Below are 24,883 nucleotides of genomic sequence, written 5' to 3' on the forward strand. Positions count from 1 at the left end.
ATTTTTAAGAGAAATTTTCTACTATGTATGCTCGCTTATTTTTTAATTTAAAAAGGAAAAAAAAAAAAACCAACCCAGGGTTTCTGTTAGCAGTGCATAGAAGAGGGTCAGCTTCCAACCTCCTTTGTTGTGGTTGGTCCAGAAACTCTGGGAGTTTAAAAAAAGAGAGGGTGGGTGGGGAAAGGAATCTACTGTGTGCGTGGGTCTTTTTGTTATTGGTTTCCAAGCTGATAATGGAAGGGGTGTAGAATGGTTTCAGTGGTGCCCAGGGTCTCTTTCGAAGCACAGCCTTCAAATCTGGGCTAGAGATTCTTTAAAAATTAAAAATCTTTTTGGGATCTGGATTTCATTAGGGGTTTAATGGAGGCCTTGCGAAGATGTAGATTTCCCTCAGGCAAAAAACATTTTTTGGGTGCATTTCGCACTGACCAGTGATTTCCCCTGGTTTGAATAAAGAGAAGTACATTTGGATTAGAGAAGTACATTTGGGTCTTTTTGTTATTGGTTTCCAAGCTGATAATGGAAGGGGTGTAGAATGGTTTCAGTGGTGCCCAGGGTCTCTTTCGAAGCACAGCCTTCAAATCTGGGCTAGAGATTCTTTAAAAATTAAAAATCTTTTTGGGATCTGGATTTCATTAGGGGTTTAATGGAGGCCTTGCGAAGATGTAGATTTCCCTCAGGCAAAAAACATTTTTGGGGTGCATTTCGCACTGACCAGTGATTTCCCCTGGTTTGAATAAAGAGAAGTACATTTGGATTAGAAACACAAATCTGTCTCCATTTTTCCTTCACCCCACCTTCCAAAAAAACCCAACCCAAATCTCTCACGATATGATAAAGAGCTCCAAGAAGTTCGGTTGCGTTGGGTTGGTTGTCCAAGCCATGTTGGCTGACCGCAGCTTTCACAAGAGTGTCTCTTGGTGTATCAAGGGTTCTGTATAACTCAGAAGTTTGCATGCATGGACACCAGAAGCAGAGTCCCCAGAGCTGTACACATCTATTCTGTATGGGGAACAAAGTGTGGCCACAGCTGTTGAATCAATGTTGAAAATACAGTTTCAGACATCTAAATATTTTTAGCACCTGGGTCAATGAGGCAGCTTAATTATTTGAGCTTCTGTTTCTTGTAAGTGCCATTCCTAAGCTTCATCTGTCCTTTCCTTTGTGACTTACTGATAACCAGAGATGCACCTAGGTAATTTTGGAGCCTGGATCTAAAGGCCTTTGGAGGCCTCACTCCCCTGCAAATTAAGCATCATCATGCTCCGCTGGGCGACCACACCACCCAGGACAGACTAAAGAAGATTTGGTGGGGGCCTGGTGCTGTGGAGGTCCTGGACTTTGGCCCCAAAGTTCAGGGGTAAGAGCACCTCTGCTGCTATCATTCCCCACCCTTTAAGCCACCTTTAGATCTACAACAGAGGAGCATGGTGGGCCTAGGTGGTAACCTAGGGCACCCATTTGTGGGAGGCAGGGGACAGGTGCCACTGCCCCCCACCCACAGTGAATAGCTGCCTTGTGCATTGCTGCTGGGGGTGGAGGGGGTGTGTGTCTTTTTAAAATGAATTTAAAAACCCATAAAATGTCCTGCTGCCACCACACCCCTACTCTGCGTGCAGTCCACTCTCATCGCTGACCTGGCGTGGTGGCCATTTGAGGGGTTAGCCCAGTAAAAAAACTGGCTGATCCTTCACCTGGCTGCCGTACATGTGCTTGAGCACTGGGGCAGGGAGCAATGGGTGCGGAGTTGGGTAGTGAAGCAGACAAGCAGCCCCAGGGGGTCTTCAAGGACATACATCTGTATGCAACCTCCATGTATAACTTTGGTGCTCCCCCACCACACACATGCAGTTAAAATTATGTCCTGCATATTGCCGAATGATCGCGGGTGCAAAGTCGTCCATCTGGGGTGCCAAAGCCCTAGGCTTGCCCCTGCCAAGGAGCTTCTGTTCACTTCTGGCAGCCTTTTTGTACCAGAGAGGCCTTTGCAAGCTGCTGCTGAGTAGCAGGCTGAGCAGGGGTACCTGCCCCTTCTAAAGTGCACGAGGTGCAAGGAGTTGGCCAACCACATGTGAAGGATGTGTTGATTAGTTGGGGTGGGTTGCCCACAGATTTAGCAGTTGTTCTTGCAAGGTGGCTAGTGCAGTTCCCACTATTTTAATTCAAAGCAGCAGCAGGTCAGTGAGCGGGAAAGGCCTCAGAGAGTTGCTGCCAGCCAGAGCAGACAACTGTGGACTTGTTTTAATAATTTTAAATGTAAAGCAATATTAAATTATGGGTCTAAGGGCTAGCCATAAGGGCATTGATCACAAATACTTTTTATTTATTTATCAAATTTGTGCACCGCCCCAAACTTTCATCTCTGGGCAGTTAACAATAGCATAAAACAAGCTAAAAACATATACAAAAACCTAAAAACAGTTTAACAATTTAAAAATAAACCAGAGATTAAACCTAAAAATGTTTAGGAAGCTGAGAGAGCTTGGGTGAAACTATGGGTTTTCAGGTGTTTTTTGAAAATTGCCAGAGATGGGGAGGATCGTATCTCAGTAGGGAGCGCATTCCACAGTCTCGGGGCAGTAGCCAAGAAAGGCCCATCTCTGTGTAGCCATCAAACGAGTCGGCGGCAACTGGAGACGGACCTCCTCAGATGACCTCAGTGGGCGGTGGGGCTCGTAATGAAGAAGACGCTCTCTTAAATGCCCAGGGCCTAAGCTGTTTAGGGCATTATAACTAGCAATTTGTATTTTGCCCAGAAACCTATTGGCAGCCAGTGTAGCTCCATCAGCAAAGGAGTAATGTGGTCTCTCCAAGATGACCCAGAGACCAACCTGGCTGCCACGTTCTGAACCAACTGAAGTTTCTGGACTATGTACAAAGGGAGCCCCACGTAGAGCGCATTACAGAAGTCCAGCCTGGAGGTTACCAACAAATGTACCACTGTTTTGAGGTCTCAAGAAACGGATGCATCTCAAGAAACGGATGCAGCTGGCGTTTCAGCCGAAGTTGATAGAAAGCACCCCTGGCCACCGCCTCAACCTGAGAAACCAGGGAGAGGTGTGGATCCAGAAGTACTCCCAGACTGCGAACCTGTTTCTTTTGGGGAAGTGTGACCCCATCTAGAACAGGCAGATCAAAATCGTCTCTAGAGTTCCGACCCCGCACAATAAGTACCTCTGTCTTATCTGGATTCAGCTTCAGTTTATTCTCCCTCATCCAGCCCATTACTGCTTCCAGGCAGGCATTTAGGGAGAATATGCCAGTTCCTGAAGAAGCTGACATGGAGAAGTAGATCTGGGTGTCATCAGCGTACTGGTAACACCTAGCTTCAAATCCCCTGATGATCTCTCCCAGCGGTTTCATGTAGATGTTAAAAAGCATTGGAGAAAGTATGGAGCCTTGAGGGACACCATACTTAAGCTCAGATTTCAAAGAGCAACAGTCTCCAATCGACACCATCTGAAATCCGTCCGAGAGGTAGGAGCGGAACCACTGTAAAACAGTGCCTCCCACCCCCAACACCCTCAGACGTTCCAGAAGGATTCTATGGTTGATGGTAATCGAAAGCCGCCAAGAGATCCAAAAGGACCAACAGAGTCACACTTCCTCTGTCCATTGCCAATTGGAGATATCCATAAGGCCAACCAAGGCAGTCTCCACCCCATAGACCACCCGAAACCCAGTTTGAAATGGGTCTAGATAATCAGTTTCCTCCAAGACCTCTGGAGCTGAGAGGCCACCACCCTCTCAATTACCTTGCCCAGCCATGGGAGGTTGGAAACAGGCCTACAGGTGAAACTCGGAAAATTAGAATAGCGTGCAAAAGTCCATTAATTTCAGTAATGCAAATTAAAAGGTGAAACTGATATATGAGACAGACGCATTACATGCAAAGCGAGATAAGTCAAGCCTTAATTTGTTATAATTGTGATGATCATGGCGTACAGCTCATGAAAACCCCAAATCCACAATCCCAGAAAATTAGAATATTACATGGAACTAAGAAGACAAGGATTGTAGAATAGAACAATATCGGACCTCTGAAAAGTATAAGCATGCATATGTATTCAGTACTTGGTTTGGGCCCCTTTTGCAGCAATTACTGCCTCAATGCGGCGTGGCATGGATGCTATCAGCCTGTGGTACTGATGAGGTCTTATGGAAGACCAGGATGCTTCATTAGCGGCCTTCAGCACTTCTGCATTGTTTGGTCTCGTGTCTCTCATCCTTCTCTCGGCAATGCCCCATAGATTCTCTATAGGGTCAGGTCAGGCGAGTTTGCTGGCCAATCAAGCACAGTACACTGTATACTTTTCAGAGGTCCGATATTGTTCTATTCTACAATCCTTGTCTTCTTGGTTCCATGTAATATTCTAATTTTCTGGGATGGTGGATTTGGGGTTTTCATGAGCTGTATGCCATGATCATCACAATTATAACAAATTAAGGCTTGACTTATCTCTCTTTGCATGTAATGCGTCTGTCTCATATATCAGTTTCACCTTTTAATTTGCATTACTGAAATTAATGGACTTTTGCACGATATTCTAATTTTCCGAGTTTCACCTGTACAGTTGCTCAACTCTCGGGGATCTAATGCAGGCTTCTTTAGAAGAGGTCTACTGATTGCCTCCTTAAGACAAGGAGGCATCCTGCCCTCCCTCAGAGAAGCATTTATGATTTCCACCAGTCCTCCTACAACAACCTCCCTGCTGTTGGACAAGGGTCAAGAGAACAAGCAGTAGGCCTCACCGCTCCAAGCAGCTTGTCCACATACTCGAGAGTCACAAACTGAAACCAATCCAGCTGAATCACATAAGAGGAGTTGTTGGGCATCTCTAGTTCAGACATCAAATTAATTGTGGAGTCTCCATCTAGGTTGGCCCAAATCCGAGAGATTTTTATCTGCGGAAAAGTCTTTAAACACATCGCAGCGGTTAACTGATGACTCCAAATTCTGGTTCGGGGGGGGGGGGGAGATACTATTCCCCTCACAACTCTGAACAACTCCACCAAATGTGAACTCGCAAAGGCAATACGGGCAGAAAAGAACCGCCTCTTTGCCACACGTATTGCCTGAGAATGGATCTTTTGATGTGCTGTATGCCGCAATCTCTCAGATTCGAGTTGAGTCTCTCTCCACTTACGTTGCAGTCGCCTAGCTTGCCACTTCAGCCCCCATAGATCTTCCGTATACCAAGGGGCCAATTTTGAAGCGGGTCAGAGAGGATGCTTGGGAGCAATCGTGTCTATTGCCCTGATGAGTAAGTTGTTCCAATTCTCAACCAGGGCATCAACAGGATCACCGGCAAAGCCAGCACTGAATCCCTCTAAGGCTTCTTGGAATCTTACTGGATCCAATAACTTCTTCGGGCAGACCATTCTAATGGGCCCCTCGCCCCTGCGGAGGTGGGAAGTGGTTGTAAGTCCAACCTTAACCAGATGGTGGTCCGTCCATGACAATGGGGAAATTTCAGGAGTCTCCACCCACGGAACACCACCCTGATAAGAGTAAAAGACCAAATCAAGCGTGTGACCTGCAATATGCGTTGCTCCAGAGACCACTTGGGATAGATAGATCCATAATTGTCATGGCCGCCATGAACTCCTGAGCTACCCTGGACAGATTGGTCCCAAAATGAACATTGAAGTCCCCCAGCACCAAGAATCTGGGAGACTCCAACGCGAGTTCCGCGACCAAGTCCGTGAGCTCAGTAAGGGATTCCATTGGGCAGCAGGGTGATCGGTAAACCAACAGAAGTCCCAATCTTATCTTATATACTGCTTGTCAACAAAAGTTCCCGAAGTGGTTTACAAATAAATAAAAATAAAATGGCTCCCTGTCCTGAAACAGCTCACAATCAAGAAAATAACAGACCCCATCAACAGCCACTGGAGGGATGCTGTGCTGGGGATGGATAAGGCCAGTTGCTCTCCCCCTGCCAAATGAAGAGACTCACCACTTTAAAAAGGCACCTCTTTGGTCAGTTAGCAGGGGATTGCTCATTGCCAGAACACTTGCTTTGCACACCAAGAGGTCCTGGGTTCAGCTGGTGGCATTTGCTGTTAAAGGGAGCTGGTACAGGGGTGGAAGGAAGGGGCTGTGTTGGCAGTGATGGTAGACAGACACAATGTGTTGACAGACACAACCGCCCAGAGACATAAGTTTTGGGCGGTGTAAAAATATGATAAATATGATATGATAAATAAGTGTCTTTCTAGGAGTAGCTGTTTAAGCCAAACTTGGTTCTATGGGCATTCCACTCAAGAATGGCTTTAGTTCACACACCTGGCAGGTCATGCCTAATGGTGGGGTGGTGGTCGTTGTTGTCATCAAGTGCTGCCCCCACAAGAGGCAAGCCGGGGGAGGGAGACCTGAGATCATGGAGGAAACTTGTGTGTTTGAGTAGGCTTCCCTTGTCTGTGTCTAATATATGGAACTCTGCAGTAGAGTGTCCTTGGGCATGGGGGTTCTACTAACTATTATAGTTAATAGTTATTCCTTGGCCTCCTCGAGGTCACCCTGGCAGGGTGTGGGGCCTGGGGCAAATCAGCCAAGCAGGGCCCCCTTCCAACTAATTTGGAGCTGCGCCTAGAAAGACATTGTGTCTGTCTACCATCACTGCCAACAGAGACCCTTCCTTCCTCCCCTGCTCATACCAGCTCCCTTTAACAGCAGATGCCACCAACTGAACCCAGGACCTCTTTTGTGTGCAAAGCAAGTGTTCTGGCAATGAGCGATCCCCTGCTAACTGACCAAAGAGGTGCCTTTTTAAAGTGGTGAGTCTCTTCATTTGGCAGGGGGACAGCAATTGGCCTTATCCATCCCCAGCACAGCATCCCTGTGTAGTAGCCCTGGCCTCCCTAAGAGGAACCTTGCAGGTCGCCACAAAGGTTCATGCTGCCCACAGCGGCCAGCTGAGATACCCCTAAGCTTCTGGAGCTCTGGGGTAGACTGTTCTTGATCATGGAGGTTTCATTGAGCCATCACCTCTGTTAATTGCTGCTAGGTTCATCTTTCTAGAACTCGGTGTGGCGTCCTCGCCTGGTCAGCGTGCATATGGTTGCTGCTGCAGGTCCCCTCCAAACCGCTCTTACTTTTGAGTAAACATGTTCAAGCATTGCATTGCAAAGCTGCAATCCTGTGTGCTCGCTTACCTAGTCTGGGACCCTGCTATGATCAAGGGATTGTTTTGCTGCTCCCCAGCAAGGCTTATTATTTGCACGTGGGGTGGGGCGTTGTTTTTAAAAGCACGTCTTTCAGCAAAAGTGTGTGGCAAAGCAACAAGCCCTTCGCGGCTTCTCTGCGGTCCCTTTAAGGCGTCCCGTCCCACCCGCTTGCGCAAAGCCAACTAGCAGGCGGAAGCGGATGCTTTGGAGCCGCCCGAGGGCGCAGCTCTTCGCTGCCTGCCGTTCTAGGAGTCGAGCTCGATTACATCGCAGCTCTCGCGAGATCCACGGCCAGCCGCGCGAGATCGGCCTTTCCCGGCGAAGACTGCGGCCAAGATGGTAGGTCTTTGCTGAGCGGCGTCTTGCGGGCGCTTCTCCATCCGGATCCATCTGGCCGGGGAGGGGCGGGTTGGGGGCTGCCGACCCCGGCGCGCGCGCAGTGGGGACGGGGGTGGGCTTGGCCGGGGGGCTTGCGAGGGTGTGAGGGGGGCAGGCAGGGCCGAAAGAGGGATTCCGCCGGGCCGTGGGGCTGGGAGCTCGGCCTGGGGTGGCCGGGCAGCCTCGTGGGGGCCCTGCCCCTCTCTGTCCGGAGGCTGAGCTTAGGGCCAGGCAGCCCGGCTTCAGCCCCAACCCCTTCCCTCTTCCTCCCCGAAGCCCCTCTCTCCAGAGCCTCTGAGCATGAGCAGAGTGGCGCCTCCCTCCCACCAGGCACCGCTGCAAACTCGCCTGGGCTGGGTTTCGTGCCCTTGGCAAAGAGGGACGCCATGCTTCGCGGTCCTTCCGCCCCGGCACCTTTCGGAGGCTGGGCTTCTGGCTTCAGAGAGGAGGAGGAGGAGGAGAAGGGGCTGGGGGTTCGAAGGTGCCTCTGCACATGGGCAGAGTGCTTTCCGCCGCCACCATCTGTAACTGTTGGCCTGCGGGTCTTCAGCCCAGCCCCTCTTTTCCTTCAGAGGCTGGGGTGCTTCTGAGCCAGGGCTTCTCGGCTCGCCCTCTTGGGGCCAGACAAGCCCCCCACCCCACACACACACACACTTCCGGGGGGGCGGGGTGCCTTTTGGAAAGGCTGCCCTGCCTCCCCTCTGTACGCCTGAGAGATCCACCCGAAGTCCTGGGGTCTGCTTCTGCGCGGGCGCACCGAGTTCGAGATGAGCATGTCTGTGGGCGCTTGCCATTTGGGGCCTTCAGGGGAGGGGGGTGGCAAGGGGCTGAGATGCTGGGGGGCACTGCCAGAATGGGGGGTGGGGGGTGCCTTTGCACGGGCGCTTGGGGTCTCCTTGGCGTGCGAAGGGGTCCCAACACAGGGTGCAGAAATGGCCTGCGGGTTACCGTATTTACCCAAATAGAAGACGACCCTGGACTTGAGAGGATGCCCTTAAACAATAGAGTTTAATTACAGAGAAAGTTAAGGTAACGTTGTGCTGTCGAGTCGGTGTCAACTTCTGGTGCCCCTTTGGTAGAATACAGGAGGGGTTGACCATGGCCGCCTCCCTTACAGTATGAGATGATGCCTTTCTGCATCTTCCGTGTTTCCCCGAAAATAAGACAGTGTCTTATATTAATTTTAGCCCCCAAAAATGCACTAGGGCAATTAGCGGTACATCAGAAATTACTGCTAGGTCTTACTTTCGGGGTAGGTCTTACTTTTGGGGAAACAGGGTTCCTACATCGCTGCTGCCCGACATAAGTGTTTCCCATTGCCTGGGAAACAGACCAGCGGGGATTTCAGCCGGCAACCTCTGGCTTGTTAGTCAAGTCATTTCCCCACGGCTCCATTAGGTGGCTAATTCAGTTAAATATAATACCTGTATTTACCCAAAAGGAACAGCACTCTGTACTTAAGGTGGCCCCCTGCCCCCCCACCCCACCCCATGTCTAATATCAAAGAACTTAGAAAAAACTTAAGTCTTGGATTCAGGTAAATACAGAACTACTGCTATTTGTATACCCCAAAAGAGTGATGTGAGCTGGGGAAGAAAGAGATCAAGGCAGGACGGCCAGCCTCTGTGTGTGAGTGGCGCAGATGCGCGGTAAGGCATAGGGACAGAGGAAGCTGCCATATACTGAGTCAGACCTTTGCTCCCTCTAGCTCAGTATTGTCTTCACAGACTGGCAGCGGCTTCTCCAAGGTTGCAGGCAGGAATCTCTCTCAGTCTTGTCGGGGGGGGGGGGGGAATGCTGCCAGGGAGGGAACTTCCATTCCTATGCAACCAGAGCAGACCCTGCTTAGCGACGGGACCTTGTTTTTGTGTTCCCTGAAAAGTCTCAGATGTTTTCTCCCCAGAAAGGACCCTGAAATTTGATGCAGAAGTTTCACTTGGTGTGAAATTGTGGGACCAACTTGTTCTTATGACCTGGATCTGGGAACCCCCAACTGAGGGATGAGGCAAGGTGGGAAGATCCTGTCCCCCAGACTCCAGCGGCCCCCCCATTTCACCAGGACCTATTCAGGATAGTGAGAACCAAAACAGATTGCGAGGAGCTCCCAAAGGATCTCTCCAAACTGGAAGAGTGGGTGACATGACAAAATGGCAAATGTGGTTCCATGTAAGCAAGTGTAAAGTGATGCATTTTGGGGCAAAAAGCCACAACTTCACATATACTTGTATGATGGGGTCTGAGCTGTCAGAGACTGGCCAGGCTCGAGATCTTGCGGTCGTGGGGGACAGCTCATTGAAAGTGTCATCTCAGTGCGCGGCAGCTGTCCAAAAGGTCAATTCCATACTAGGGAGCATTAGGAAGGGGATTGAAAATAAAACTGCTAATATTATAATGCCCTTAAACAAAACGATGGTGCGGCCACACTTGGAGTACTGCGTACAATTCTGGTCACCACATCTAAAGAAGGACATGGTAGAACTGGGAAAGGTGCAGAAGAGGGCAACCCAGATGCTCAGGGGCCTAGAGCACCTTTCTTATGAGGCAGGGCTACAACACCTGGGGCTGTTTCGTTTAGAAAAAAGACAACTACAGGGAGGCATTAAAGGTTTATAAAATGCATGCATGGGGGAGAGTGCATGAGAGTTCCATGCACTCCTGGGAGGGCGTGTGGGGGGGAGGAGAAGTCCACCTTGGAGGAGAAGTCATGCTTGCGAACACAAGACCAGCTCTGAGGGGCAAGTTGAAGCTGCTTGTTCTGCATTTTGGCCCCCAATTTTCATGCTGCTGTTTGGCTTCGTCTGAGAGAGTCGTCCTCTGTTCGGTTTCCCTGTTCTAAGCAAACCCTGCATTTCCTCTCCCTGGACAGGCGGAAGTGGAACAGAAGAAGAAGCGGACCTTCCGGAAGTTCACCTACCGGGGCGTTGATCTGGACCAACTCCTGGACATGTCCTAGTAAGAGCAGTTGTCCCCTTTATCCCTTGGCGCCCCGGCCCCTTTGGGATGGGTGGACAGGTGACCCGCCTCATCCCAGCTGTATCTGGCCCCCTTTGTGAGGAGGGGTCCACTCTGGGGTGGGTGGGTTGAGGCAGATGGGATGCTGGGCAGGGAGTTCTGGTTCAGGTGTGTAGGTCATACCTAACTCTGGTTAAGACGCTGAATTCCCAAAAGTAAGCAACTCAGATTCTTGGGCTTAGACATATTTCATGCAGAACATCCGTATCCCTTTCATCGTGGCTCTAGAGCACGGGTGGGCAACCTTGGCTCTCCAGCTGTGGTTGAACTGCAACTCCCATCATCCCAAGTTACAATTTTCATCATTTATTATTCTATTTTATTTTTATTTTATTTGTTGAATTTATATACTGCCTAGAATAGAAATCTCTAGGTGGTGTACAGAAAAACATAATATAAAGCATTTGAAATTCATAAAAAGATAAAGATCATTACAGATAAAAACACATTAAAATTTAAAATGTGATCTCAGTTGAAGGCCTGGGAAAATAGGTATGTCTTCAGAGTCCTCATGAAAACAAACAGAGAAGGAGATGCTCTTATTTCAGCAGGGAGCACATTCCAAAGCCCTGGGGCTGCCACAGTCCCGAGCTGCCACCCAACGAGTTGGCAGCAACCGCAGGCGGACTTTTCCAGATGCTCTTAATAGGCGGCAGGGTTCATGACAGAGAAGGCGCTCTCTTAAGTGCCCTGGACCTAAGCTGTTCAGGGCTTTATAGGTAATAACCAGCACTTTGTATTTCATTCGGAAACCTGTCAGCAGCCAGTGAAGTTCTTTTGGAATCGGTCTTCTATGGTCCCTTCGTGTTGTCCCAGTGACCAATCTGGCTGCCGCATTCTGGACCAATTGCAGTTTCCAAACTACATACAAAGGCAGCCCCACCTAGAGTGCACGGCAGTAGTCAGGCCTAGAGGTTACCAGCAGATGTACCACAGTTTTAAGGTCATTTGTCTCCAGAAATGGACGTATCTGGCGTATCAGCCAAAGCTGGGGGGGAAGCACTCCTGGCCACAGCCTCAACCTGAGAAACCAGGGAGAGTTTGGGATCCAGGAGCACTCCCAGACTACGAACCTTAGGGGGAGTGTAACCCCACCCAGAACAGGCAGATCTAAACCATCTCTTGGATCCCAAGCCCCTATAGACAGTACCTCTGTCTTGTTTGGATCCAACTTCAGCCTGTTATCCATCATCCAGCCCAATATCACCTCCAGGCAGGCACTTGGTGAGGGTCATGCCATTTCTTGATGAAGTTGGCATGGAGAAATCATCATTGTCCCAGTCACAATTTATTGTGGCTGGGGTGATAGGAGTTAGAGCCGAAGAGTTAAGGCTCCCTACCTCTGCTCTAGAACACAAATGCAACAGGGACTCTTTCACTCGAGAAATGCACATCGATTAGTCTTTCAAACTTGCCTGTGTTCGGATTTCTAAAAGTGTGTGCTAGCAAAATACACGCCACAGGATTAAAAAACAAACAAACGGGAAGGGAAAAGCTTGCTCTTACAATTGCAAGCTGAATACCTGCCTATTGAACCACTGGATTTGAACCTGTTGCTGCTTTTTTTTTTTTTTTGCATTGAGGGGCTCCATTCAGACTTGAGGTAACAGAGAACTTGGGGTTCCGGTTCTCTCCCATTCCACTGGGGGGAAAACAACCCTCAGTCGCTTTTGGGGTTCATTTTGATTCTGTGATGGTTAGTCTGGATTAATTCCAGGCAGAGTGCGAGGACTGGGTTGTGTGTGCATGCACGGGTTCTGTGTGGACCTAGAGCCGACCAGCTGCTTTCCTCTGCTTCCCCCAGTGAGCAGCTGATGCAGCTCTACAGCGCCCGCCAGCGCAGGCGGCTGAATCGTGGCCTGCGCCGCAAGCAGCACTCGCTCCTCAAGCGCCTGCGCAAGGCCAAGAAGGAGGCCCCGCCCATGGAGAAGCCCGAAGTGGTGAAGACCCACCTGCGTGACATGATCATCCTTCCAGAGATGGTGGGCAGCATGGTGGGCGTGTACAACGGGAAGACCTTCAACCAGGTGGAGATCAAGGTGAGCATCTGGCAGGGCCAAGGAGACGACGCCGCATCTAGACGCGGCCAGCAGCTGGGCCTGTCGTCATCTGTGGGTTGGCGGTAGACGGCTGAGGACACTCCAAGCGGTTGGCTTACAGTGTTCCCTCTAAGGCAGGGTTTCTCAACGTGTGGGTCCCCAGATGTTACTGGACTTCAGCTCCCATAATGCCCAGCCCCAGTGGCCTTTGATTGGGAATTATGGGAGTTGAAGTCCAATTACATCTGGGGACCCACACGTTGAGAATCCCTGCTCTAAGGTGTGTGTGTGGGCCGACGCATTTTTTGATGTCCGCTCGGACAATTTTAAATAGCGCTCCGGTTGAATCTGGAAAGTCCCACTGTAGATATGTGTGTGCGCACATTGCCTTGATACTGCCACCGAGAACAAAACTCATGCCACACCCAGATGGAGAAAGCTAGAGACAATACTGATGGGTTGGTGGCACTGGCACGGAAATGGCCAAAATTACAGGTCCGTCCCTTCTGAACCCCAATTTGAAAATTCCAGCAGCCTTTCTGAGATTTGTTTGATGTGATGTGTTCAGCAAGTTGATGCTGGGTTGATTCTTGGGCATTTGGGCAGCAAGGCTCCAGGGTTATTTTATATTTCTTTATATTTATATACTGCCCTTTGTCCTAAGACTCCATGTTGGTTAACCTGGGGCCCAAGCCATCTGGGGTTTTAAAAGTAATAACCAGCACCTTGAATTGTACTGGTTCCAAAAGGATCTCCAAAATTGGAGCTCCAAAAACATCTCTCCAAACTGGGTGAATGGGCAACAAAATGGCAAATGCAGTTCAGTGTTGGCAAGTGTAAAGTGATGCATATTGGGGCAAAAAAACCTCAGCTTCACATATGCACTGATAGGGTCTGAGCTGTCGGTGACTGGCCAGGAGAGAGATCTTGGGGTAGACAAACTTGTTGAAATTGTCGACTCCGTATGTGGCAGCTGTGAAAAAGGCCAATTCAATACTAAGGATCATTAAGAGCCAGCGTGGTATAGTGGTTAGAGTGCTGGACTAGGACCGGGGAGACCTGCGTTCAAATCCCCATTCAGCCTTGATACTTGCTGGGTGACTCTGGGCCAGTCACTTCTCTCTTAGCCTATCCTATGTCAGAGGCTTGTTGTGAAGAGAAACTTAAATATGTAGTACACCGCTCTGGGCTCCTTGGAGGTAGAGCGGGATATAAAATGTTTTTAATTTTTTTTTAAAAAAAAAAATTAAATAAAAAATAAGAATAGGAATGAAAATAAAAGTGCTAGTGTTATAATGCCCTTCTACAAATCAGTGGAGCAGCCACACCTGAAATACTGCGTTCTGGTCATCGTACCTCAAAAAGGACATTCTAGAACTGGAAAATATGCAGAAGGGGGCAACCATGATGATCAGCACCTTCCTTTTGAGGCACCTTGGACTTCTTAGTTTGGAAAAAAGGCAACTGAGGAGCAACATGATTGAGTTCTATAAAATCATGCCAGGTGTGGAGAAAATTGATATAGAGACATTTTTCTCCTTCGTGCATAACACTAAAAAGGGGTCATCCCATTAAATGTATTGCCAGGAAATTTAGGACCAACAAAAGGAAGTACTTTTTCACAAAACATGTAATTGACCTATGGAGTTCTCTGCCACCAGATATGTTGACCTCCTCCAGCCTCTGTAGCTTTAAAAGGGGGTTAGATAAATTCAAAGAGGACAGGTCTATCAAGGGCTACTAGTCTGGTGGCTATAGGCCACCTCCAACCTCAGAGGCAAGATGCCTCCAAATCCCAGTTGCAGGGGAGCAGCAGCAGCAGCAGGAGATGAGAGGGCATGCCCTCAGCTCTTGCCTGTGGGCTCCCTGGAGGCATCTGGTGAGCCACCTTGGGAAACTGGATGCTGGACTGGATAGGCTGCCTTGGGCCTGACCCAGCTGGGCTGTTCTTATGTTCTTACCCGGAAATAGATTGTCAGCCAGTGCCGTGCCTTCAAGATTAACCAGTATCTGCAGGATTTCAAAAGCTGGGTATAAACATGATTGCAATTCTCTTGAATTTGGATACAACTTGGGTATCTCGCCCCACACCTCCATATCGAAATTAAGATTTCTGCAGGACGTCATGTGTGTGTGCACAATCCTACTTCCCCTCAGCTCCCATCTGCTCACTGCTGGACTGGTCAGGGTTCAGGGCATGTGTGGGAGGCGGTTCTCTGTTTGTGTCTGACTTCCGCCTTGCACATTGGTCCATAAATACTTCTTAGCCGCAAGTGTCCACTCACCTCCCTCCCATGGATGTTGAACTGCCTGCTTGGCCTGGTAGAGACTCAGCAAGTGGCTGCTGTATTCATTTGTGTTTTGGTTTTTCTAAAATATCAGTAATAAACATACTTGCCATCAGGAACTCTTCCTCAGGTTTGTCTTCGGCTATAGTGTGTTCAACCTCGCTGTTTTGATTTTCTTTCCCAGTCAGGAAACCAAATTAGCTTTTCACTTGGTTTTAAATTATTTCCACTTCCTCTTTAACACAGACGCAGCAGCGTGTTAGCTGGCCCGTAGCAGCCACACACCCATGACACTGAACCCTTCTTGCCTCCGTCTCCATCAGTCAAAATGCCTTAAGCTTTTCCAGGCAGGACTTAGAGGAGTTGGTGTGTCAATTTTCCCTGCATGTCGAACTGACGGCAGGCATCCATTCCCCCTTCCAGCTTTCTTCTCAAAGAGTCTTTGTTGTGGTTGGTTGTTTTTTCCTCCCAGCATGTCTTATCTTTCATAAATCCCACTTCTCGTTTCCCCCCTTCTCTTTCAGCCTGAAATGATCGGCCATTACTTGGGAGAGTTCTCCATCACTTACAAGCCTGTGAAACACGGCCGGCCAGGAATCGGGGCCACGCACTCATCTCGTTTCATTCCTCTGAAGTGAGCGAGGACTTGGGAAGAACTTTTCTACATGTAAATAAAAGCGTTTCCCAACCATCCCACTGGCCTCCTCCTTGAGTCCGTTTGTCCTGACCTTTTTCTGCTGTGCTCTGGAGTGGACAGAATGACCACTTTTCTCAAAGCAAGCTTTGTGATTTCCCAGGGACACAAAGTAGAACCACACCAGACCAAGAAAAACCACACGCCCATGAATCTGGGTCTTTCTCAGTCGGCTGCATCACACCACTGCTACACCATTATCGGTTGCATGCGCACCTGTCTGGAAAGGTCTCTGGCTGGGAGGGCTGTACATGCTTCCAAGCCACAGCAGAGAGCCTGGAACTTGCTTTTGTGGGCCACTTGAAAGTTGCTTGGGATCTTAGCAGACCACTAAATAAACTTCCTTTTTGTTGTTGTTGTATCACACACCTAACTATGTGACTTGTACAACAACAAACTTTTAAGGATCGGGTGTGGGACACATTACAGAGGTTCCCAACTGTTCTGCAAGCTTCTGGTGGGCTGTGGGCTGAGCATCCCGGGACCAGAGCCTGGACATGATCTGAAGAAGCACTCGGGTTCAATCGGTTAGAAATGCTGACTTTGGAGATGGGCTGTAATCAAAGTTGGAAAGGGTGGGAGAGAAACAGGACCACTTCCCCTTACTGAGAATCCGCATTCTTGCTTTTAAAATACTCCTTTTCATGGGGAGGAGAAGAGCATCCTCGGCTGCTTCTGGCGTCCTCAATCTCCTTTAATTCAGCCGAGTGGCCTCAAAGTGGCTTAAAATGCCCCAAAGGACTAAAATGCCAATAAAAACTGTCAAGAGTGGTAAAAAGCTATGTAAACCGATCTTGCTGACCCTTGAAAGAGCAGTGTGGGCTCTCCGGTGCCTGAAGATAACCGCGATGGCACCACCAAGTGAATGTCTTGGCGGGGGGGGGGGAGTGGGGGGAGGTCTAATTTGGTGCCACTGTAGAAAAGACCCTCTGAATGCTAAAGGTTGAAGCAGCTGAAAGTAAGGGGTGCCCCAAAAAGTCTAGATGGGGATGCTTAGCTGGGCAGTGCAGCTCCTCTGCCACTGACCTACAGCTTTATCAGCAGAGAAAGCTGCTTCCTACTGAGTCAGACCCTTGGTCCGCCTAGCTCAGTGTTGTCTGCTCTGACTGGCGGCTGCTCTCTGGGATTGCAGACCGAAAAGGGAGTTTCCCAGCCCACTTGGAGAGGCCAGGAATTGGAGCTGGAGCCTCCTGCAGGCGAATCAGGGGGCTCTTCCACTGAGCTGCGGATGTTCCTGTATTGTGCACACTGACTGGTAACGGCTCTCTAGGAATCGGCACAGAGAGAGGCCTCAGCCCTGCTGGGAGATGCCAGGCTGGGATGCTGGGGCCTTCTGTGGGCAAAGCGGGAGCCCCACTGCTGATCTGTAGGTGCTCCTGATGAGACGGACCCTTGGAACACCTGAGCCAGGGGGTTGTCTCTTCCGACTGGTGTTCAGAGGACCCGGCGCTGGGCTCAGTGGGCTGCTGGCCTGACTCCATCAGCAGAATTCCTGTCTTCTCCGGGAAAATAGGCTGGAGATGATGGGAGCTTGGTCTGAAAATATCCAGCGACCCCTGTTTGAGAACAACCGAGTGGGAACCACATTTTGAAAGCTGCCTAGAATAACTGGTTGACCCTGGGAATGGGCTGCTTATGAGCAGATCAAAAGTGCTGGTAAGTCATGGAGTAGTGACCACCGCACATTGGGGTATTTCATTTATTTAGAAAATTTTATCTTTATATGCATCTCACCACCTTCCTCCAAAAAGCTCGGGATGGCATACAAATTTCTCCCCCCACCACCCTGCAAGGGAGGCTGAGGAAGAGAGTGGCTGGCCTAAAGTCACCCCGTGAGTTCTGTGGCTGAGTTAAGGGTTTCAACCTTGGCCTAGCCTGGCACTCTAGCCAGTATACCACACTGCCTTCCCCTCTCTATTGACATCCTTCAAAGCTCTGAATGGCAATGATTTGAAAGGACCATTCCGATTTAAAACCCATAAAACGGAAATGATATCAAACGAGCAACAGCAAATACCTCGTGGGGGTCACCTTGCTCCAGCGCATGTCAGAACACCTGAAGTTTTTGGCCTGCTTTCTGAAGGAAGAGAGGCTCTTAGCCCTATTTCAGTGCGAAGGGAGAGGTTTCGTAGCCGGGAGTAGGCCTTGGTCTGTGTTCAGTACGATGCCTCCCGCACCGCCCTCCGACACGCCGACTGAATCGGAAGGGGCTAAGGGAAGACGCCCCAGTTGAGCTTCCGCGGAGTGAGCAGTACGTCTGTTGCTGCAGCGTGCAGGGCGATGAGGCAGAGTGTGATGGAAACCCAGGAAGTTCCCGTGGCGAAGGTATTGAAGGCGTCTTTCCACTTGGCCTTCTCGATGGCACACAGGGCCGCTTCCGGGCAGGACGCAGAAGGTCCGCAGTGCAACACCTGCGGGAATTGGCTGTAGAGGCCGTGAAACACCATGAGGAAGGTGCCCTCCAAGAGGACCCTCGCCAGGGCCGTGACCCAGTGCAGCCGGAGCTCCCAGGGCTTGCCTCCCAGACGGCCCCGGCACCAGGCGCCTTTCCCCTGGCTGTCCGGCGGGCGGAACAGGAGAGCACAGGCCAGGCCGTGGGTGAGCACGCTCGCCATCTGCAGCAGGAAGAGGTTGAAGGGCGAGACGGGGAAGGCGGCGTCGAAGCAGGCGAGGAGGCAGCTCGGGAGGGTGGCGTTGCAAAGCAGGTCTCCCACCTCGTCCCGCCACAGGGTTTTTGCCCCCAAAGCCAGGGCACCCAGCCGGAGCGCCATCAGCACAGCCAGGCCGGCACGGCACAGGCGGGGAGCCCGGGCGCTGGTGCCGCTCAGCAGGACCGTCAGAGCGTCGGACTCCATGATGGGGAATGGGTGCCAGGGCGGAGCTGAAATGGAAACACCGCGTGAGTTGGGAAATGGGGCCCAGTCGTCAAAAGCGTGGCCTTTAGGGTCCAAGGAGACATCCAGCCCCGGCAAATCCCTCCTGGCTGTGTATCGTTTGGAGTTGGGGCTTTTTTGAGCTGCTCTTTTGCTTTTAGAACTCTGAATTGGCCCCGTGGCATGCTGGAAAAGGGGCATCCCTAGGAAGACTTGGCCTTTGTGATAGAATGCCTTTGAGGGCTCAAGGCACTTCCCATGAATTATTGTCTCATTTAATTCTCACAGTAAGCCCGCAAGGTGAATCCGTATGTATGTAAAGGTTTCCCACCTTGCAGCTTCACGGAGACTCAGGGTGGCCATTATTCCCCTGTTGCAGATGGGGGAAACGGGGGCCGGGGGGGGGAGGGAATGGGTCGTCTAGGGTCACCTCGTGAGCTCATGGGCAAGAACGAGATCCGAAGGGCAGAAGCCCTGTTCATCACTTTACTGCCTAGCTGCCATCTGTCAGACCAGCTTTTCAAAAACATTTGACCCTGCATTGCTCCTGAGCTGGATCGGGGTCCCCGTGGTATTTCCCCAGAAAGGAAATTCTCTTTGGAATCAAGTGCCTTCCTACTGAGTCCGGCCCTTGGTCCATCGAGCTCTGCGTTTCTGGCACTGACTGGCAGCCGCTCTCCAGGGGTTTCAGACAAGGGTCTTTCTGAGCCCTGCGTGGAGATGCCGTCAGGGACTGAACCTGGGACCTCCTGCATGCAAATCAGAGACTGTGCCACTGCCCCATTCCCTGAGAAGCAAGATCAGAAATGCTGAGAGAGAGAGAAAGCCCTTACCTGTCCGAACAGCAGTCTCCAGCTCCCGTGTGGGACGCTCGGTTTCTTAAGGACGTGGTGGATGTTGGCTTCCAAGGGAAACCACAGCACGGTGACTGGGCTTGCTTTTTCTGCACCGGAGCTGCCCTTTCTCCAACCAAGGGCAGCCGTGGCAAGACCAGGAAGTGCCTTCTCCTCTGGGTTGTTTTGATATAAATAAGGTGACTGTCAGCGCTCAGGGCGGCGATCCTGGCGAAGGCGAGCTCGAAGCGGAAGAATCAGGGTGAGGAGTGGTATAGGCGGGGGGGGGGGGGTGCTGGGAAATTTCTGGAAAAACAATCAACACCCAAAGGAGACTCCTGTGTGGGCACAGCAACTCGGAAACATCCTGACCAGTCCCTTAAGACTTTGTTAGGTTGTGTCTGTTAAAGATCTGAGAGCTGGTCTTCTGGCAGCAAGCTTGAAATGTCCCCTTTCCTAAGCAGGGTCTGCCCGGGTTTGCATTTGAATGGGAGACTACATGTATGAGCGCTGTAAGATATGATGGGGTCACTCTCGGAAAAGCCCCTGCCTGCTTACATGCAGAAGGTTCCAAGTTCCCTCCCTGGCAGAATCTCCAAGATGAGGCTGAGAGAGACTCCCGCCTGCAACTTTGGAGAAGCCGCTGCCAGTCTGGGTAGACAATACTGAGCTAGATAGACCAAGGGTCTGACTCAGTGGGAGGCAGCTTCCTATGTGCCTAAGTACTGTTGTTGTTGTTGTTGTTGTTGTTGAGTAGCTGTCAATAATACTTTATTGTCTTGTCCATAGCCCAAGACAAAAATACATCCACAGCATATGCACCATAAAACCTTACAGATCATTGCTAGTTAGAGAACTGGAAGTTTAGAACCAGGAGGGACGGAGGAGGTGCAGGAGATGGCCACCTGGCCTCTGTTTGCAAACCTCTAAAGAAGGAGAGCCCACCGCTGCCCAAAGCAGACTGCTGCACTGCTCTGACCACTAGGGAACCCTCCTGGTGTCTAGCCTGAATCTGCTCTTTTGTCATTTCAATCCATGGTTACTAGTCCTCAAGAGCTATTTAGTTTAGAAAAAAGGCGACTGCAGGGAGACATGTAAAAGGTCTATAAAATCATGCCTGGTGTGGAGAAAGTGGAGACAGAGAAATTCTTCTCCCTCTCACATAACATTAGAACCAGGGGTCATCCCATGAAATTGATTACCATGAAATTTAGGACCAGCAAACGGAGGTACTTTTTCACACAACACATCATCAACTTGTGGAATTCTCTGCCACAAGATGTGGTGACAGCCAACAACCTGGATGGCTTGAAGAAGGGTTTGGATCACTTCATGGAGGAGAGGTCTATCCATGGCTACTAGTCGGAGGGCTACAGGCCACCTCCAGCCTCCAAGGCAGGATGCCTCTGAGTCCCAGTTGCAGGGGAGTAACAGCAGGAGGGAGGGCCTGCCCCTTTCCACTCCTGCCTGTGGGCTCCCAGTGGCATCTGGTGGGCCACTGTGCGAAACAGGACCAGATGGGCCTCCCTGGACCCGATCCAGCAGGGCTGTTCTTACGTCCTTATGAGCAACAAAGAAGTCCACTCCTCCTTCTCCTCTGAAGTCGCAGCCATTCCGATCTTGGAAGGCGGCTCTCAGGTCTCCCCTGAGCCTTCTCTTCTCCAGACTAAACATCCCCCAGCTCCTTCCAGCACTCCTCAAAGGGCTTGGTTTCCAGACCCCACTCCCCATTTTAGCTGCCCTCTTCTGAACCCGCCCCAGACCATCCATGTCTTTAAAACATGGGACCCACAACGGGAAAGCATTCTTACCAGTGCCGAAGAGAGTGGAATGATGACTTCTTGTAACCTGGACACTCGTGGGCCTCTGTTCATGAATTTGATTTCTTAGCCATTGGTGGCTAGTAGGTCTGTATGTTGTGCTATCCATGCATGTGGCACTTGCCAAGCAGGACGAGTCCCTGCCCCAAGGGGACTGCAGTGAATTCACTTCCAGCATATTAATGCCACTTGTATTGTTCCCCAAGGCCTAGAAAGTGGGATTTTGCAATGCAAAGAGTTCAGAATATGGTTTCCTTTATTCTTTTACAAAGAGAGGAGAGGAGAGCTGATCTTGTGGTAGCAAGCATGACTTGTCCCCATAGCTAAGCAGGGTCTGCCCTGGTTGCATATGAATGGGAGACTAGGTGTGAGCACCGCAAGAGATTCCCCTCAGGGGATGGAGCTGCTCTGGGAAGAGCAGAAGGTTTCAAGTTCCCTCCCTGGCTTCTCCAAGATAGGACAAGATTTTATTTTTTTTAATAGGACAAGATTTTTTTTTAATTGAACCAACAAACTACCAAAGCATACAGTACGTTGCCAAAGATAGGGCTGAGAGAGAGATTCCAGCCTGCAACCTTGGAGAAGCCGCTGCCAGTCTGTGAAGACAATACTGAGCTAGATAGACCAATGGTCTGACTCAGTATATGGCAGTTTCCTATGTTCCCTAGACCATCGCTCAGCGATAGCCCACCCGCATGCTTTGCATTGAGGAGGTCCTAGGTTCAGTCCCTGGCAGCATCTCCAGGTAGCGCTGGGAAAGACCCCCGCCTGGAACCCCGGAGAGCTGCGGCTGCCAGTCAGTGTAGACAAGACAGAACTAGGTGGACCAGGGGTCTGACTCGGCAGAAGGCAGATTCCTAGAGTACTCCCTTCTGCCTCTGTGAACTGAAGAGAGGGCCTGTAGGTCAGTGGTAGAGCGCATCGTTTTCAGACGGATTAAGGTTCTAGGTCCAGTTCCTGATATCTTGGAAAGAGCCCTGCCTGAAATCTTAAAAAGCTGCTGCCAGTCGATGCAGATAACCCCAAACGGAGATCCTCCGATAGCCTGACTCAGTATACGGCGGCAGCAGCTTCAGATGGATGGTCCAGTATCCCCAAACTCTGTGCCCCACCACGCCCTTCCCGACGGGGCCGCCTCTCTGGCACAGCCCTGCCTGTCTCTCCCTTCCTGGCTATTTTCCCTAGCAACTCACGGCTGGCTGGCTCCACACCGTCCTCTAGTGCTCGCGGAGCGCATGATGCTTCTCCTCCCTCTGGGAAGCCAAGCCCAGCAGGAGAAGGCAGGCAGAGTCGGCGCGGAGGCTGGAGAAGGATGTGGCATCCATGGGCTTGCTCTGGGTCCTCTCGTTTCTCCATTCGACCTTCTTCGGGGATGAGGTAGGAGGGCTGGCCGGGTGCTCCAAAGAAGCCTCCGCCTTCCATCCTGGCTGCTGACCCCACATCTCTCCCAAGCGGAGAGTCCGGGAGGCAAATGGGGCGGGAGGTGTGTGTGGCTGGGGTCTGTTCCGTCTGTCCGTAGGCCTCGCTCCTCACACCTGAGCGGCATATTAAGCAGGGATGTGACGGCAGCTTTGGAGCAGAGGGCTGGCAGGGATGGGACCCCAAGAGGGGGGGCCTGAATAAAATTGCAGGGGTGTATGTGTGGGCATGAGTCGGGGAGTGTTTCCGTCCCGTTTTCGGCCCAGATTGCGGCGTCCAGGTCTTTGGGCACTCCCATGGTTAGCACTGCAGCATCTTTCCTTCGGGCCTCTCGTAAGTCTCCAGATTTGGGTTCCGGTCTATCTTTATCCAAATCTCTCTATTTCAGTATCTATAGAGGTATAAAAATATCCTCTTCCCCGAGGATGATGGTCGAGGCACGATTTCTGCCTCTTTGCTCAGTTGCCTAGTGATGGAAAGTACAGCTAGGGGTGTGTGTGTGTGTGTGTGTGTGTGTGTGTGTGTGTGTGTGTAGACCCTGAGACGGTTTTGGATACAGCAGACTCTGTGTGTGGGAGGGGTGGGTTTGATGTGGGTCCAGCCCGAGACCACGCCATCTTTTCTTCCTCCCTGTCGGGAAGGCTTGGCCAGTTGGCCGGCATCCACCGGAGACGCAGACAGGTCGGAGCAGAAACCCTACCAGGCGGAACTTGGCAAAACGCCGTCCTTGCAAAAAAAAAAAAAAAACCCACCAACCCCACAAGCGAATTTAAGAACCGCCTGGTTGGGTCCGACAGATGGCAACAGCACATCTAGCCCAGGATTCTGCTTCCAACAGGGGACAGTAAGAGGCCTCCGCGGAAGTCCTGCAAGCTAAGCGCAGAGGCGAGAGCACTTCCTCTCTTGTTTTGCCCACTGGCACTTGGTAGATAGACTGCTCCTATGCCATGGACGTTCCAGTGGACTCAGGGGCCACTGGATCATACTAAAGGTTCGTCCAGCCCAGCATCCAGTTTCCAACAGGGGACAGCCAGACGCCTCTGGGAAGCTCAGAAGCAGGCCACAAGGAGGGTGGTGACTGTACTCATTCATTCTGCTCACTGGTGTTATTTTACGTTAAGATTACATTGGGCCTGTGTTCCCAGTTGGGTCTGGGAACAGGACTAAACAGGCCTTGGCCCCACCCAGCCAGGCTCTTAAAAGTTCTGTCGAATTAGCGTAAAATAAGGAAAGCCAACACAATGTGTGTGCTATGCAACAGAACAGCAGCTCAGTGCAGCATTTGCAGCTAGGCTGTGCCTAGACATGGAGGTTCCATTTAGCTGCCATTTCACATATTGCACAGCTGAGCCCTGGGCAGCCATTTAAAAAAGGAAAGGAAACCTTAGGGCGCTTTGTGGTCACCAGGTGCTGAGGACCTGGCAGGTAAGGAGGAAACTGGACAGAGCAGAGGCGGGAATTTGAGAACTCCCCAGGTCTGATGGGTGAAGCAGCGCTGCTCTGGTCCTGGTCCGTACTTCAGTGTAGGTGCTGCTGCTGCTGCAGGGAAGGAGAGCTCCTCCTCCTGTGGTAGCCAGCATGAATGCTTCCCTTGCTAAGCAGGATCTGCCATGGCTTACATTTGGAAGGGAGACTACATGTGTGAGCACTGGAAGATTGAGGGATGGAGCCATAGCTCAGCGGAAGAGAGCAGCTGGATGCAGCTCCACTCCCGGACAGCATCTCCAGGTAGGACTGGGAGAGACTCCTGCCTGTAACCTTGAAGAAGCTGCTGGGCTCACACACGTCATCTCCCATCCAAATGCAAACCAGGGTGGGCCCTGCTTAGCAAAGGGGCCAATTAACGCTTGCTGCCAGAAGACCAGCTTTCCTCCCGTTTCTGAGAACTGAATTGAAACTGGAGGCACGTGTCACTCTTACACCCCCCAAAAAGCTTTACATGGAGAGTAAGAATCATGTAGATTGTTTGTTTGTTGAATTTATATATGGCCTAATATCAAAATCTCTAGGTGGTTTACAGAATTAAAACAAAATATAAAACATAAAACATCTAAAATACATAAAAAGATAAAAACACACATTAACATTTAAAATGTTATCTCAGTTGAAGGCCTGGGAAAATAGGTATGTCTTCGGTCCAAACAGAGAAGGAGATGCTCTTATTTCAGCAGGGAGAGAGTTCCAAAGCCCTGGGGCAGCCACAGAGAAGGCCCTGTCCCGAGTTGCCACCAAACAAGTTGGCAGCAACCATAACCAGACCTAGATGATCTTAATAGGCAGCAGAGTTCATGACAGAGAAGGCGCTCTCTTAAGTACCCTGGACCTAAGCCTCTAACTGGGCAAAGAGGCACCTTTTA

The 24,883-nt window shown here is 50.7% G+C and overlaps 3 protein-coding genes and 1 long non-coding RNA gene across 4 annotated transcripts in view; 2 read left to right on the top strand and 2 right to left on the bottom strand.

Annotated features, from left to right (window-relative positions):
* On the bottom strand, nt 1-7,332 carry LOC128346225 (uncharacterized). Its single transcript, XR_008316851.1, has 2 exons — nt 7,159-7,332; nt 1-1,002 (listed from the first exon to the last, which is right to left on the bottom strand). It is a non-coding gene; the product is annotated as an uncharacterized LOC128346225 (long non-coding RNA).
* A 32-nt stretch (nt 7,333-7,364) lies between these two features.
* RPS15 (ribosomal protein S15) lies at nt 7,365-15,580 on the top strand. Its single transcript, XM_053299256.1, has 4 exons — nt 7,365-7,509; nt 10,415-10,500; nt 12,365-12,599; nt 15,412-15,580. Exons 1-4 carry the CDS (start codon nt 7,507-7,509, stop codon nt 15,523-15,525), a joined length of 438 nt encoding a protein of 145 aa, XP_053155231.1. The 5' UTR covers nt 7,365-7,506; the 3' UTR covers nt 15,526-15,580.
* Nucleotides 15,581-17,275: 1,695 nt separating this feature from the next.
* LOC128345472 (gap junction beta-2 protein-like) lies at nt 17,276-21,407 on the bottom strand. The gene is made up of 2 exons (XM_053297456.1): nt 21,099-21,407; nt 17,276-18,462 (listed from the first exon to the last, which is right to left on the bottom strand). Exons 1-2 carry the CDS (start codon nt 21,283-21,285, stop codon nt 17,792-17,794), a joined length of 858 nt encoding a protein of 285 aa, XP_053153431.1. The 5' UTR covers nt 21,286-21,407; the 3' UTR covers nt 17,276-17,791.
* A 936-nt stretch (nt 21,408-22,343) lies between these two features.
* Nucleotides 22,344-24,883, top strand: part of APC2 (APC regulator of WNT signaling pathway 2) — a 55,791-nt gene continuing 53,251 nt past the window's right edge. The window contains exon 1 of the mRNA XM_053297454.1: nt 22,344-22,484. Coding sequence (XP_053153429.1) covers nt 22,431-22,484 — 54 coding nt within the window. The 5' untranslated portion in view covers nt 22,344-22,430. The remainder of the gene's footprint in view (nt 22,485-24,883) is intronic.

Source organism: Hemicordylus capensis, chromosome 2 (genome assembly GCF_027244095.1).
Source record: "Hemicordylus capensis ecotype Gifberg chromosome 2, rHemCap1.1.pri, whole genome shotgun sequence".
Classification (NCBI taxonomy): Eukaryota; Metazoa; Chordata; class Lepidosauria; order Squamata; family Cordylidae; genus Hemicordylus; species Hemicordylus capensis.